The following is a 15,604-nucleotide window of genomic DNA, read 5'->3' as shown; positions in this document are numbered from 1 at the left end:
CATTGCTTTTAATAAATAACGGTGTGAACTTCCTCTTTCTAGATAAGACGCTTTTCGCCATTTTGTGCCATGGCTAAGAAAGTGTTTTTTAAAACCATGAAAAAGTAACAGGCATCTAGACCTAAATCGAATCCTTCTCAAAAGGTTGCTTGCAACGCTTTGTATGCTTTCGTGGATCAATGCTATCAACTTAGATGAACTTGAGTAATACACAAGAAAAACACCAGTTTAATATTTTATATAGAAAAACACCAGTTTAATATATCTGATTTTAACTTTGGTTTCCCAGAGCACAATATGCTCGTGAACGGCCCTCAAGCTTGTTAAGAACAAACAAGCTGCAGTTGGGCTTTTTATCTTTATCTTTATCTAAGGCTTTAAACTCAGCAGAGAAATATTTCGAACAAAAGCAAGGTGGAGCTGCTCGAAGAAGTTGAACCTCTTTCGTTATACTTACACACAAACACACACACACACACACACACACACACACACACACACACACACACACACACACACACACACATATATAAAAAATCTTTTTACTAAACAAAAAAAAAGCTTTATAAGAGGTGTTTCTTTTTTTTAAAAAAAAAAAAAAAAGAGGTGCGAAATGTTGGCGCTTACAAAAAATAAAATCCTCATAAAAATAGTGAAATGTCTGAAATATTTCTCGCAGAAAGCATTTAAAAAATAGTAGTTATGGATTTTTTTTTTTGAAAAATTGCTAATCGCGGCTCGATGTTTTTATCTTGTCTTTTTTTGCGCGAGTACTAAGAGCTAGGGATAAGCGTTCAACTGTTTTGCCCAATCTTCGGTTCAGCTGAACTTTAGAAAATGTTCGGCCATAATTGTATTTAAATTATCGTACTTTTGCTTTAAAGAATATAAATTAGTTCTTAAATACATTAGTACTAATGTAGCAAGAATACATGCTTCCATTTTACAATAGATTTATTTTAAGTGGCAAGATTCAGACTTGTGTAAAAGATTTACCTCAGCAGCAATTTTTTCTTTGATCACATTTTAATTTAGTGGCGCTTTAATATGAAATATACTTTAGTGTTATTGCGAGTGTGCTATTCTTAGAAGTGAGGCCTATGAAAAACCCGGACCATTTTTAGTTCTCCACACTACACTACCAACAGCCCATCCTAAAGCAGATTTCCCTTTCGAAAGATCTCTTTCCATTTTTTCACACAAAATTTTTCTAATTTAAATTTTTAGGTTATCCACAGCGTCGTAACTTGAAAAGTTGCGCTTATAAAAACGTCTTGATCATTGCCTTTCACTTTTCGAAAAAATTTCAAAGTAAAATTTCAGAGTCGAGTTTGAAGTTTTTAAGGTAAGGCAACCGAACCGTTTGGTGTTCGATAAAAATTCATAACCGAACTTTTCTCTTTTTCTTCTTCTTTTTTTCGTCTAAACATTTAATTGGCATAAACGTAATTTGAAAACATCTCGAGCACTAAAGATAAAAAATACATTTTTTGAAGCTACTTCTTTAAAATGAACATTAAGGTTGAAATGAAACCCAATGTCAAAACTTCCATTCTAACTGCATTCCAACTGCATTCTAACTGCATTTTCACGCTTTGTTCGCGATTTCTTAACGAATGAAGCTGTGAAATCTTTGTGATCGAATTTTTTATTTTAGAAACTGTTTTTTTTTTTTACACGAATTGCACGTTTCATCCAAACCCTAAAGATTCGAGAAAGAGAAGATTTGAAGAAACGAAAAGACAAAAAGAAAATCGCTTATGAACTATTCTTGTATGATTCGAGAAACTCTGAGCTCGTTTCCACGAGATAAAATCACATTCAACAAAAAAAGTTCTCCAAAGAAAAAGATGCGAGTAAAAAAAATCCTTTGTATTTTAAAACGTCTATGATTTATTAAAAGCTGCATTTAAAAAAAATTAAAAAAATTAAATATTGGAAGGTCAAAGAAGATAAAAAAGCCAAAACAGATTGACAATTAACTCGATTGAATACTTTAAGCAAATAAAACGAATTTTCCAAACTAAAAAAAGCAAAAAAAAAAATTTTTTTTTCTTCTACGCCTGATTTTTTTTTGTCGAGATTTTAAGTTTTATCGAATTTTTTACATAAAAAACGATGAACTCATAAATTTGATTTCAGATTTTTCATTTGAAGTTTTTGAAGTTTCATAGCTAACGCCATATTACCGCTGATCTTCACCTTTCCTTGGAGGAAAGCCTGCAAAAGAAGAAAAAAATGAATAAATATAGAAAACTTTCAAGAGTTAGAAAATTTATTGAAAACTGCGAACTCAGAAAAAAAAAAGTATTTGTTATAGGGATTCAGATTAAACAAGAATCTATTTCAGGTCTGTAAATCAAATCGAAAAAAAAAAAAAAATCTTTCAAGTCGTTTTACCGTTTGTGGATTAAGTTGTCCGACCATCATTTTGAAGCAGTCTTCATCTTTCATTTTAATTGTACAATCAGCTTGTAATTCTAGAAAAAGAGAAATCACGCGGAACACTCACCTTATACTGACTCTTTTTATATTTTATAAAAATTCTTGCTAATAATAAAAACAAAAAACCCTAACTGGAATCTTTTCCTCTATAAATAGCTGCGCTAGATTTAATGTCGACCGTCCAAACTCCAACCTCATCTCCTTTAGTAAGTTCGAAGCGAAAAACCGCATTGAACTCTTTTTTCATCGACTCCGCTTCCTGTCAACAAAAGAACGCCACAAATAAAACGAAACGTTCAACAAGATTAATTTCTAAGCAATGAAAGTAACGTACGCTTTTAAATTTTCTTTCGATTTCTTTAAACACAGCGTCAGATTGAAAAGTGCTTTCTACACTCGTTTCTTCTTTGATAAGTCCGGTTCTTAAACAGAAAGTTTTCAAGATAAAAAAATGCGTACAAAAACTGTTACTAGTATTATCAATGGATATCACGGTATTAAACGTCACATCTTAAAGTTTATGGACCGTAAAGCAATTATAAAAACCAGAGCATAATTTAATACAAGAGGAATAACACTTACTGCTCCAGAGGAATCATTTTTTTGTATAAACCGACAACGCATGCACCACCTAACCCAAGATTATGCTGAAGTCCAATGACGGCATTTTTTACCTGTCTTTGGTCACACTCGCCACGGAGTTGGCTGCACAACTCGAAGCATTGTGCAAGACCTAAAAAGAACACTGCATATTTAAATGTGTTACTCAAATATTCAATAAGTTATTGAAATATTTGCTGAAATTTTCTAAATTAGCTTCTATAAACAGGTCACATCTAATACGTCACATCTAATACGTCACATCAAATAAGTCAAACCTATTCAATAGACAATCCAGGAGCAGTTTCAAAAATCTTTCAAAACTTGATAATAAATCGGTTGAATCAAAAAATAAGTTTAAAAGAAATTTCATTTCTTACTCTTTTATAATAATTTTCAAATGATTTTTAAAACATATAATAAGGTATTATATAAGCTTTATTTACACGAATTATTTGTAAGCAATAAATACTAAAAAAAAATAAAGTTCATATATTTATTGTGAAAAAATATTGAATGATAACTACATTAAATTTATTTAAAAAAAAAAAAAAAAGCAAAAAATTTAAAACAAACAGAACAACAAGTAAAATGCTGGACAAACCAAATATTTCACATGATTTAAAGATTTTTTTGGATAATGCTTTAAATTTTTAACTGTAATTTATTGAAAATTTTTCTTTTTTGCAAATCTTTCTATACTTTTAGTTTTATAAAGTTTCAGAAAATTGAAGAATATTTTTCCTTTATTAAAAAAACTATGTTTTTACTTTAGTAACTTGTACCTTCAGTTGATAAAAACGTTTTTTCCAAAAGGGTTTTGAGCAAGATATGCAACTTGATAAAAAATTTTCACAAACCTGTGGCTCCAAGAGGATGTCCTTTTGAAATGAGCCCACCACTTGGATTGATAACAAATTGTCCACCATAAGTATTATTGCCCTTGTCTACCATATCACCACCTTTTCCTAAAGGAACTCAAACACTTGAACTGCCAGAAAACACTTTTTCAAAAAAAAGTTTTGTTAAAAAGTGGTAAAAACATTATCTTCATGTAAACTCATATTTTATGGAACTTCAACGTTGTACTCACTTCGCTGTGCAACGTTGCACTTGCTTTACTGTGCAATGTTTCGTTGACCTTACCTTCAGGACAAAGGCCAAGCCCTTCATATGTGATGAGTTCATTAGTAGAAAAGCAATCATGCAGCTCAACAACTTGAACATCATTGGGTGTGAGCCCTAGTAGAGTAGTAAAATAACACTTTAGAAAAAATTCAAATCTTATAAGATCAAACCATATTTGATCACATTATAAGATCACATCACCTCAGATGTGATCTTGTAAATGTGATTCAACATTTTGTAGTCTTAAATATCAATAAAGTTGACATTTAAGACTACAAATTATTTTTAACTTTTTTTTTTCCCATTTCTATTTTTAGCTATTAAAATAAACAAAAAAAATGATGACCTGCTTTTTTAAAAGCCAATCCAGCAGCTTTCTTTGTCATATCTTGGCCTGCCTACAAAATCAAATTATTCACGGATTAATTTCATGTTCTCTGCTTGCAAACAACACAGCAACAATTAGAAGTAAACTGCTGATTGAAATGTATTAACACCTTTACTTTTAATGAACTCAGACTAATTAACGTATCGTTTGATGTCACATAATGTAATTGGTTACATATAATTTATCTGCACTTAACGTATCAATCTGTAATTGAAACACTGCTCACCACTTTAATCATGCTTTTTTCTTCAAATAAACCATGAACATCAGTTGCCATTTCCAAAGCTAGAATTTCTACTGCTCTCTTATGTAAGTTATATTTGCTGAGGAATGCCTCGCTGCATATGATAGCTGCTGCTCCGCCATCTGAAGTTGGACTAAACCAAAATGAAACTTTTTTATTTTCCTATACTTATATGACAAAACTGAGACTGCCTTCAAAATGTCATTTGAAAGCTTGAGAAAAAACTTGATAAAGAAAAAATAACACAACAGAAAATATTCTTAACATTCTTCTTCAATAATTGTAACACAAAAAATCTTTACTTCAGTAAAACCTCTTAAATTAAAACAGAAGTATAGCAAATTTAAGTAAAATAAACTCACTATTACTACACTAAATAACTATTTTTATGTTTATACATCCCTTAAAATGGACATGCCAAACTAAACATCTCTCACACATTTTAGACTTTGATTACTTAGTCAGACATTGAGTAATCAAAAGTTTAAAATCATTGAGAGATTGATAGGAAATTTTGTTTGACCAAAAAGTGTAAAATGTTAATTTTCTTGAAAAACTTGCTTTACTTTAATTTGTGTTCATTTTAAATGTTTTAAAATTTTATTAATACAACAATAACTTAATACTTAAATATAATTTTTTGTTATTAATAATAATATTAATACTTGCACTTAGTTCAGCCTATAAAAAATCAAAATAGATTTCTTTATTGAATAAAAGTTAAAAAAATAAAAACAGTGAAAAAAAAAGGTGAAAAATCAAATCATTAAACTCACCAACATTGAAGTTTTGTTAGTGGACTGTGTACTTCACTTGATTTCAATATTTGTTCTAATGTGTAGTCATCACAAAATTGAGAACGCCTTCAAAAAAAAAGTTTGCTTTAGATAATTTATGCATATTAAAAGTTCATACAAATTTAAAGAAATAAATTTGATTTACAGAGACAAATTTCTCCAGATATTTAAAGGAGCATCATAAGATAAATACAGAAGAGTATCTCCAGATAAAAAAAATTTTATTTTTAGGCTAACTTGTTCATGACGGAATGCCTGTGATTTTTTTCAGCGATCTTTGCAAAATGCTCTTTCTTTGTTCCTTTAAAAAATCTCAGTTTATTTAAAACATGAACTAAACATAAAAACAGGCAAAAAAAAAACAAAATTGTTAAAAAAACTCACCATACTTCTCCATGTGCTCCCTTCCAGCATTTCCAAATATTTGGGCAGCAAAAGGGGAGGCACCAAGACCATAAGTAGAATCTAAAACCTCGAGGTGTTTGTCAATAGGAATTGTACGATCTGTGTACTAAAAGTAAGCAACAAATATTACAACTTTGAAAATATTGAAAACAAACTAATAAAATATAAAACTAAAAAAAAAAAGAAAAAAATCAACAAACAACATTGCTGCAAGAGTTCATGTAGTTTTTCAGCACTATCAAAATTTTAAATTTTCAGTCATGAAATATGTGAAAAAAACAAATTAAAAAAAAAAAAACACCTTGGTACCAAGAGAACCTCGTTCCATCTTCTCAAAACCAACAGCTAGAACACAATCAGCTATTCCTAAAAAGAAAAATGTAAAACTTTCTTTTCGGATGTGAAAAAAAAAAAAGCATTATAACTTTACTAAAAGCATTACAAACTTAAATTTTTAAATAAAATAAATTTACTTTTGAGAAGAAAAATAACAACTGCACAGTATTTCAAGAAGAACTTGTTATTGGGCCAAACCAATCTTTTATTAAACTATAATTTTCCATTACTTTTTGAAAACACCTGTGTATATAAATCAGAAAAATAAAAAAATTAACAAAAGTACCTCCTTCTACCAACTGCTTTGCTATATAGAGAGCTGACGAGCCTGTGGAACAGTTGTTGTTCACCTAGAAAAGAATTTATCAAATTAAAACATTAAAAACATATAAAACTATACATAATTTTAAATCTTTAAATTATTTAACTAAAAATTATTGTGACACGTTTTAAAGCATTAAATAAGGGATATTGTTAGAGCAGTAAACAGATGGTTGATTTTAAGAACAGTAATAGAAAGTCTTACATTTAAAATAGGAATTCCAGTTAAACCAAACTGATATAATGCTCTCTGACCACAAGTTGAATCACCTGAATTAAAATATAGCTAGCTTAAGCTAATATAACATAATAACCCTGATTATAAGTAATTTAAAAAGAAAATCAACAGCAAAACCTTTTTTTCTTCTTCAATGCATAAAGCAATAGTTTTGTCTTTTTTAAAAAACTTTGAAACTCTAAACTTCCATTAAAACAACTTAAGAACATCAAAGTTATTTATTTGAAAATTCCATTTCAAAACTTTTGAATAAAACTATCACTGAAATGGGCTAATTAAAAAAATGTTTTCTACCCTTTGTGAATTGTTGCAAGTGGAGTAAGGCTGAGTGGAGGGTGGTGGTGATGGGGGGTTCACTGTTTAAAGTCAAGAGTCGAAATTTAATACTTACATGAGCCGAAGAGCGGCAGAAAATTACTTTTCACAGATAAAAGTTGAAAAAGTGAAAATAAAAAACTACACTTTCCTTTTTCACTTAAAATAAACTTACTTTCTTTTTTTGGTTTCACTAAACTTAACTTTTCTGCAAAATATTATGTCAAACTTATATATTTTACAACTATTATAATTAATATAAACTAAAATGAGGTTAACTAGAAAGCCTTAAGACAATCCAAATGTATGAAAGTCTTAAAACTTGCTTTCAAAGCCTTCCAGTAAACTATATAATCTTCCCTTTATGATTCAAGCCCATTACAGTCATATTGAATATTAGGAAATAAACCATCTTTATGTCAGAAAAATAAGATACGATGTTTCTTTCAAATAAAGTAATTTTTTTTTCTGAAAATGTTAAAACAATTTAAGGCAAGACAACTTTTTTTATAAAATTTTTCAACTCTTAGTTGTAGAAGAGATCTTATTAACGCGTTCCCTAAACAAATTTAGTGATTGCATTATCATAACAGCAGTAAGATTAACTTCTCAGATATACTGAGAGCATTTTCATCTTTTGATAAAACAAAGGAAATATTTCATGTGTAATGAATTTTATGCAACAAAATATTCTGTTGGGTTAACTTATACCTTCTTTGCATTGTTAATGTTAAATATTGTTACTTATCATTATTGTTAATGCTGTAGTTAAGTAATTTTGATTTAAACTGCAGAAATTTTATTTATTTCGTTAGCAGAAGATTTATATATTTTGTTAGCAGAAGATTTATATATTTCGTTAGCAGAAGATTTATATATTTCATTAGCAGAAGATTTATATATTTCGTTAGCAGAAGATTTATATATTTTGTTAGCAGAAGATTTATATATTTCATTAGCAGAAGATTTATATATTTCGTTAGCAGAAGATTTATATATTTTGTTAGCAGAAGATTTATATATTTCGTTAGCAGAAGATTTATATATTTCGTTAGCAGAAGATTTATATATTTCGTTAGCAGAAGATTTATATATTTCGTTAGCAGAAGATTTATATATTTCGTTAGCAGAAGATTTATATATTTCGTTAGCAGAAGATTTAATGCAACAGATTATCATAAAAATCTTTGAGGACTGAAGTTGATTCTTTTTGGTTATAAATGTTCTCTAAAACAAAACTCAAATAAAATAAACCTACATTTAAAAAAAGTTTTCAAGTTTAGTAAATGAAATTCATGCAACATTTACACAGTTCACTGCCAGAAAAACTACGACATTCAGGTTTATGTATATCTTACATTGTCCAATATCAGTAGCTATAAATTTTAAATATAAAGAATAGCTTCCAATATTATCCTTTGAAATTTGAAAAAAAAAAAAAAAAAATGCAGCTGGCATGATTTTAGGCGATTTCATACAAATGAACAAATACACAATTATATTTAACAAACTTAATTAAATTTATAATCATTTCGGGGGGTTGCCTGCATGACTTTTTAAATCAAATGATATTTTTTAATAATTTAAATTAAATGATATTTTTTGAAGATTGGGAAATCAACGTTTCTTAAAATTTCCAAACTCAAGTATAAAATGAAAAGCATAGCTACTAAATATTTTTAAAAAAGTAAAATTTTTATTCATTTTTTGTTTAAGTATTTTTAAAGTACCCCAAGTCTGTTTAAATATTGTCAGTGACCAGGTTATTAGTTTAGTCTTTCTGGCAACTAAGAACTGTATGAGTAAATAAGCATGATATGAACATTTATGAACATGTGCGTTATGAATATTTAAAGCATGAACCATATAAAAAGTGACACTTTCATCCAAGATTTGAGGAAGAATCTTTACAATCTCAATAATCCTGATCCCAAAAGCTATAATATCAAAACTCAATCCTAGAGCTTCCCAATAAGGTTTATAAGAAATTCTTCATATACATTTGAATATGCCCAAGGGGAAGTCATTTTATCTTTTCATGAATTTTTCAGCCCTGAGGTTTTTTTTTAACCTTATTTACAAATCTATTTCCCCCTCTCCCCTTCCCTGGTTTCTAGGAATTATACTTGTTTGTGTCTTTAAAATAAATGCTACAGGGCTCACCTAAAGTAATATTATTATCTTCATGGTTTAACTTCATTAAGTTATTTTTTTGAATGGCTTTAGGAAAACATTTCTCAGTAAGATTTATATCTTCTGCAAAATTTTCTTAAATTCTTTCGTGAATAAAAACTTTTTGATTTTGATTCAACTATCTTTGTGTAAAACACAAGATAGATGCACTTTGTTGGTCAATTTTTGAATAACCTAAACAATGATAACTCAAAAAGCACTCAATAAAACATTTTAAAACCTTGCATTCTGACAGTAAGCAATGAAAGGTTTATATACCTGTTTGTCTTTCCTAACGGATATATTTTGCGTTGGAGTTTTTCCAGATAGGTGGGAGTTTATCATAAAAATAAGAAAACAAAACATACCATACCATAAACATACCCACATACAGCTTGTTGTATCTTATCATAAGTTATGCCAGCATCATTTAGCGCCTGAGTAACTGTGAATAGAGCAATTAGTATCTCATTATGAAAATCAATATAGCTTGTTCACCAAAATAAATTTTTGTTTTTAATTCACTTACCAGACTCTTTTACCATGACAGGATAGTCAAAATCTTTTCTTGCACCAGGTTTCTCAAACTATAAATTCATTAATAAAAAGAAATGTATTTACTTACATAATAAAATTTAATATGTATTTACATAACAAACTAAAAAGACGATTTTAAAGTGCAATGAATCAAAAGGTAAATACTATAAATTTTTAGAGAATTAATTTAGGTTGCAGAAAATCTATTTGAAAATTAAAACAAAACAACATATCATATTTCTACCTTGGTCATTCCAACTCCACAAACAAAAACTCTCTTTGTTGGAACAACAGACATCTTAGGTTTGTAGCTATGTTATAACAAAATAATTTATAGGAGAGTTACAAATAATAAATCTTTTCTCATTCATAACAGACATTCTAAGTTCATCCTAAGAAACTGAATCTTTACATTTCTTTTAAATAACATAACATACCCTAAATGAAAATAAATAAAAAATAACATAAAATAATCTAAGAAACTGAATCTTTAATCGTTTAACCATAATAAAGTAAAAATTTAAATTTTTAAAAATCCAGAAAAATTTCTTCGACAAATAAAATAAACTACATCAGTAATATTCGACAAATATCGCTTTATATTAATTTGATCTCAACTCAACAGCACAAACAAAATAGTCACAGTAATATATAGTTGCCAATTACATTTATCATTGAAATTTTATTTTCTATTGAAAATAATAATACAAAAACTTTTATCAACACAACTTTTATAAACTATATTTTTAAAAATAAAAAAGCTATGAGTTATGGAAAGAAGAGAAAAAACTACATATCAACAAATCTGTTGTTCCTCTCATTACAGTTGACTTACAATGTCCCATTCATATACAACGCAACAATGTCTTACATTGACAGGTCCTTCTATACATAAATAAAATAATGTTTTTAGCAATTAACGCTGAAATCATCTGAGAGATGAATGCTTGACAAATGCAATATGACCATCATATAATTATATCTAAGATAATTATTCAGCTTGACCATCAGATTTACCACGACTTCCACGCCCACCTCGTGTACCACGCCCACCTCTGCCTCCTCTTCCACCACGAGGTGTTCCACGACCTTAAAAAAATGCATTATGAAGAACATTATGTTAACAATATGTTAAAATTGAAACATGGGGAGAAAGTCATATGTAATAAAGTACTCTTAACTTATTGCAAATTATTTTTTAACCTATATTATCAAATCAACTCAATAATACAAAAATAAAGCCAATGTTATATTCAATTTTATGGATAACACATATTATGCAATTAGTATATACAGAAGAAGTAAACAAGAAAGCATTAGCTTCTAAAAATGATAAATCTATAGTTTTGAATGGTGATACGCACACATTGGTATATGGACATATATTATGATATTATGGATTACAGAACACCACCATAACAAACTTTATAACTTCTCTTACCACGGGTTCCTTGAGATTTTTGCTTATTTCGCTGAATATCTTCTTTAACCATATCAATTACCTGAAGCAACACAACAATTATTTTTAACTATGGAGTAATACAAAGGATATATTTCAGCATATATTCAAATATATATATATATATATATATATATATATATATATATATATATATATATATATATATATATATATATATATATATATATATATATATATATATATATATATATATATATATATATATATATATATATATATATATATATATATATATATATATATATATATTAACAACAATCATTTTTTATTTAATTGTTTTATAAAAATCTGTGCTAAAAACTACTCATTAATTTAAATGCTTAATGTACAAAATAAAAAATATACCTCATCTGGAATTCTTAAATATTTAATTGTGCTGCCACGAATGTAACATTGTGACATTCTCCAAAACCTGTCACCATCCTAATCAAGATCCCCCAAAAAAAAAAAAAGAAAAACAACATTTTTTTGAACATGTATCAATTGTTCTACATTTGAGATGAGGAAAACATAAAAAAATCTTTAAGCTTTTACCAAAAAATCCATCACTTTTTTATGCATAAACCTTTAATAATGTTTAATAATTTAACCTATATAAATGAAAAAACTTTTCTCCTAATTTCTTTCATCTTTAACAGACAGTGGTCAGGGCCAAGTATTAATTTTAATAAGTAGTTGTTGACATGTGAATGTAAGACATATGTTGTGAAATCTTATCTTGCTGTGAATGATCTATGAAAGACCTATGGGCATAAATATTATCCACAAAGAATAAACTCAACTTCTAATTTTTGATTTTAAATTTAGTTTTTTTGAAGAAAAAACTTTTTGACATTTTTTTGTTTTTGTTTTTGTTAACAATCTAAAAATTTTGCCCTAATGATTACTGTTGCAGAGACTGGGTAATGGTTGGTACCTTAAAACTTAAGTGATAAATAGTTATGACATAAAAAAAGTTAGTAAACATAAGTTACAAAAAATTTTAAACAAATTTTATAGAAACAAATTTTATAGCAACAAACCCTGGATGTACAAATGACTTCTCTAAGGTTTATATTCATCCAATTATCACAAGTAACCAAATGTCCATTATATGTTTCACCGTTCTTTAACTCAACAAGCTGGTAAGAAAATTGGTAAGCAAGTAAAAAAAAATTCTTGCTGTTAAGGAAAAAAATCATTAACTGCATTTCATAGTCTATAAAGATAATCATGATAAATACTTCAAAACATTGGTTACTACTGAAATATTCATCCAGAAAATACAGGTAAATATTTTCATAGCAACTTATTAGTATGATATGCAAAAATAATATTAAAAAATGATTTATTGTATATATAAAATTAATCCAGTATGCATGTCCTGCTTTGGTAATAAAATACTTAATGAACAAACCACACTCCTTTCTTACATCATTTATCAATACATTTTAATAAACAAAAAACAAAAATTACCAATCTAAATGAATTATTTTACACAGAATTATTTACTTCAAGTTCATAAGCTAATTTATTGAACTGTTGCTTATATCTAATTTACAATGTCTTCGTAGCCAAAGTAATAATAAAAAAATTACCATTGGGTGATTTTGAGAAGTTTGCAGCAAAGTCAATGGCAACTGAAATGTTTATAAAAAATATTAAAACAGATAAAATAGAAGATAATTTGTAAGTAAAAATAAGTAGTAAAAAGTAATAAGCATTACCATGACAGTAATAGCTTAAACTTAACTTTTATATTAGGCATTTCTTTTAATTGTTAATTTCAACTCAGTGTTAAATTTTATTAAAATAAGTCTTTTTCATAATTGAGTTAGTGAAAAATACTTTTAACAAAAAATGATGAAAACTTTTTTGCTAAACATATGTATATCAAATACTAAATGTTTATTAGGATTTCAAAAGAAACCTCACACTTGTTTTTTTTTAGTTAAAGTTAACACTTTGGATCTATGAAAAAATATTTCAAACAAAACCCTTTTTACCCAGTTTAGACATGGAAAAAAAACATTAGATATTTCTAAAAGGGAAAAATGCTATAACACAGTGTCTTTTATGCCCTTCTAAGTTTTTAAAATTTAAGCTACCAGATTTTTTTTTTCTTTTTCTTTTATAATGATAAGCAAATTTGGATATTTCTAACCAATCAACTAAAATTAAATACTACTTACAACCATTTTTAAGATAAACCTTTTTTCTTTGGTTTAAGTTTTTTGTAGTTTAACTTTGAGCAAATCAATAGATTCCTATCAGTTGTTTGGTTCTAAACAATACATTTCTATGTTATAAACAATCGATTATAAATTATAAAGGAAATCTCATTGACAAAAAATTAAGTTGCTAATAATAACTTTAAGGTAAGAAGTGTAAAGTAAGGTAAAAACAAACTATTGAGAGATGATTTTGATGAAACCAAAAATTGGTGGTTCCATTTGATCCGAATTTTTAAAATTTTATTTCCCTCCTTGAATATTATTTTTATACCATGAAGACATCGAAAATTCAAATTTGTGTTCATCATAAACAGTAAAAACAAATCACATATGTTTTAAAAATTAAATTTTATCAACATTGGATATCAGAAGTACAATTTTGGTTTATCAGAAAATTTTAAACCTTGCTAAAAAGTAGGAGATATGAATACAACTCACACACTTGACGTGTTTTTTCACGTCAACTGTCATTTATTCTGTGTTTTCAGATATTTATTATTGACTCTGCTGCGCAGTTGGAATGGTTTGTTAAAGCACCTCACTATAAAATTCAATGGAAAGCATGACCTCTTTCGGCATCTTTGATGGTTTCAACGCTAATTCCAGCAACATGACAACTCGGATGATTTAAGGCATGTCTGGGGTTTATCAGTGTTCAGTAGCACCACTAAACATTTCTTTTGAGCATAAATTTTTTTGGCAAACAACTCACTTAAGTGAACGTTACCAGGCAAAAGTTGTTAAAAAATTAAACTTTTAGTTTTTTACGACGTTATGGGTTAAGACGGATTTTGTCTTTTCCGAAAAAGGAGAATATCTTTGAAATTAAAAAAAAAAGATCTTTAGGCACAGCTTTTTCAAAAAGTTCAGACTAGTACACTTCGATTATTGTTACTATCCACTTGCACAACTTGTAATTTGTGGTGCGATTAGAAAATACGACGTTTTTTATAAACTTCCGGCGTCGCCCCTAACACGACTATAAGGAGGGAACATCGTTAATGACACTTTGAGCAATAAAGTCGATAAGCTTATTTAAGCTTTATTTTTGTGGGGTGAAACCATGTGATCAAATTAGCATTTTTACTTGAAAACACCAGGTTGTGATTAAATAACTAATGTTGAAAAGCTAATACTTAAAAAAGTGAGTTTCTTCTGCCTTTGGTAAAAAAAATTATATAATGATTAGTAAATAAAAATATCAACAATGAGCAAACAATCTTATATAGTCAATCTTACATACATACATACATACATACATACATACATACATACATAAATACATACATACATACATACATACATACATACATACATACATACATACATACATACATACATACATACATACATACATACATACATACATACATACATACATACATACATACATACATACATACATACATACATACATACATACATACATACATACATACATACATACATACATACATACATACATACATACATACATACATACATACATACATACATACATACATACATACATACATACATACATACATGCATGCATGCATGCATACATGCATGGCCGCCGAGAGGGGGGGGGTGGGCGGGGAAGATTCCCGGGGCCCCGTGTGTGAACAAATAATTTTTTAAAGTAATTTTTAAAAGATTTAAATAGTTTTGACTTTTAAAAGATTTAATTCACTTTTATTTTTAATTTTCAATGACCAGAGCGCGCTTCTTTTGGTCCTGGTTATATAATTGATCATAATGAGGGCCCCTTAAGAAAACTTCCCCAGGGCCCCAAATTTCTCTCGGCGGCCATGCATACATGCATACATACATGCATACATACATATTTTACTACCTTATGTTTATCTATAAATTTTTATTTCCTAAGCTCGAGTAAGTTATTATCTTCTGATTTATTAAAGTCAAATGTTAAGATGTAGCCTATGCTAGTAAATTGTCCAATTTTTTCCATAAGAAGAATTTTATTAGTGAACCAATAA

General features: G+C 28.0%; 2 protein-coding genes across 2 annotated transcripts; both read right to left on the bottom strand.

The window, feature by feature from the left end:
* Positions 1–1,754: 1,754 nt before the first annotated feature.
* Positions 1,755–10,408, bottom strand: LOC145192252 (sterol carrier protein 2-like). Its single transcript, XM_090074432.1, has 18 exons — positions 10,171–10,408; positions 9,919–9,976; positions 9,763–9,834; positions 6,870–6,934; positions 6,630–6,693; positions 6,309–6,373; positions 5,987–6,113; positions 5,840–5,903; positions 5,582–5,668; positions 4,788–4,938; positions 4,520–4,571; positions 4,192–4,287; positions 3,906–4,013; positions 3,028–3,178; positions 2,780–2,867; positions 2,578–2,704; positions 2,401–2,480; positions 1,755–2,220 (listed from the first exon to the last, which is right to left on the bottom strand). The coding sequence occupies exons 1-18, from the start codon at positions 10,222–10,224 to the stop codon at positions 2,125–2,127; spliced, it is 1,605 nt and encodes a 534-aa protein (XP_089930558.1). The 5' UTR covers positions 10,225–10,408; the 3' UTR covers positions 1,755–2,124.
* A 314-nt stretch (positions 10,409–10,722) lies between these two features.
* On the bottom strand, positions 10,723–13,896 carry LOC149895044 (U6 snRNA-associated Sm-like protein LSm4). The gene is made up of 7 exons (XM_090074442.1): positions 13,798–13,896; positions 13,581–13,672; positions 12,987–13,028; positions 12,432–12,530; positions 11,755–11,832; positions 11,368–11,428; positions 10,723–11,015 (listed from the first exon to the last, which is right to left on the bottom strand). Exons 2-7 carry the CDS (start codon positions 13,584–13,586, stop codon positions 10,918–10,920), a joined length of 384 nt encoding a protein of 127 aa, XP_089930568.1. The 5' UTR covers positions 13,587–13,672; positions 13,798–13,896; the 3' UTR covers positions 10,723–10,917.
* Positions 13,897–15,604: the final 1,708 nt, after the last annotated feature.

The sequence above is a fragment of the Hydra viridissima genome, unplaced genomic scaffold (assembly GCF_058129835.1).
Source record: "Hydra viridissima isolate aposymbiotic clone 2 unplaced genomic scaffold, HvirCarnegie_v1 scaffold_1, whole genome shotgun sequence".
NCBI lineage: Eukaryota > Metazoa > Cnidaria > Hydrozoa > Anthoathecata > Hydridae > Hydra > Hydra viridissima.
The sequence above is the reverse complement of the archived record's forward strand: the minus strand, read 5'-3'. Positions and strand labels throughout refer to the sequence as shown.

Bases quoted from the DNA above. Each gene is read 5' to 3' on its own strand.
- LOC145192252 (XM_090074432.1), bottom strand. From the start codon at position 10,224: ATGTCTGTTGTTCCAACAAAGAGAGTTTTTGTTTGTGGAGTTGGAATG. The intron at 9,835-9,918 runs GTAAGTGAATTA...CTCTATTCACAG, and splicing joins TGTCATGGTAAAAGAGTCTG to TTACTCAGGCGCTAAATGAT. The intron at 6,114-6,308 runs GTGTTTTTTTTT...GCTTACTTTTAG, and splicing joins GAGGTTCTCTTGGTACCAAG to TACACAGATCGTACAATTCC.
- LOC149895044 (XM_090074442.1), bottom strand. The intron at 11,429-11,754 runs GTATATTTTTTA...GTGTTGCTTCAG, and splicing joins ATTTAAGAATTCCAGATGAG to GTAATTGATATGGTTAAAGA. The intron at 11,016-11,367 runs GTAAGAGAAGTT...CATTTTTTTAAG, and splicing joins AAAATCTCAAGGAACCCGTG to GTCGTGGAACACCTCGTGGT.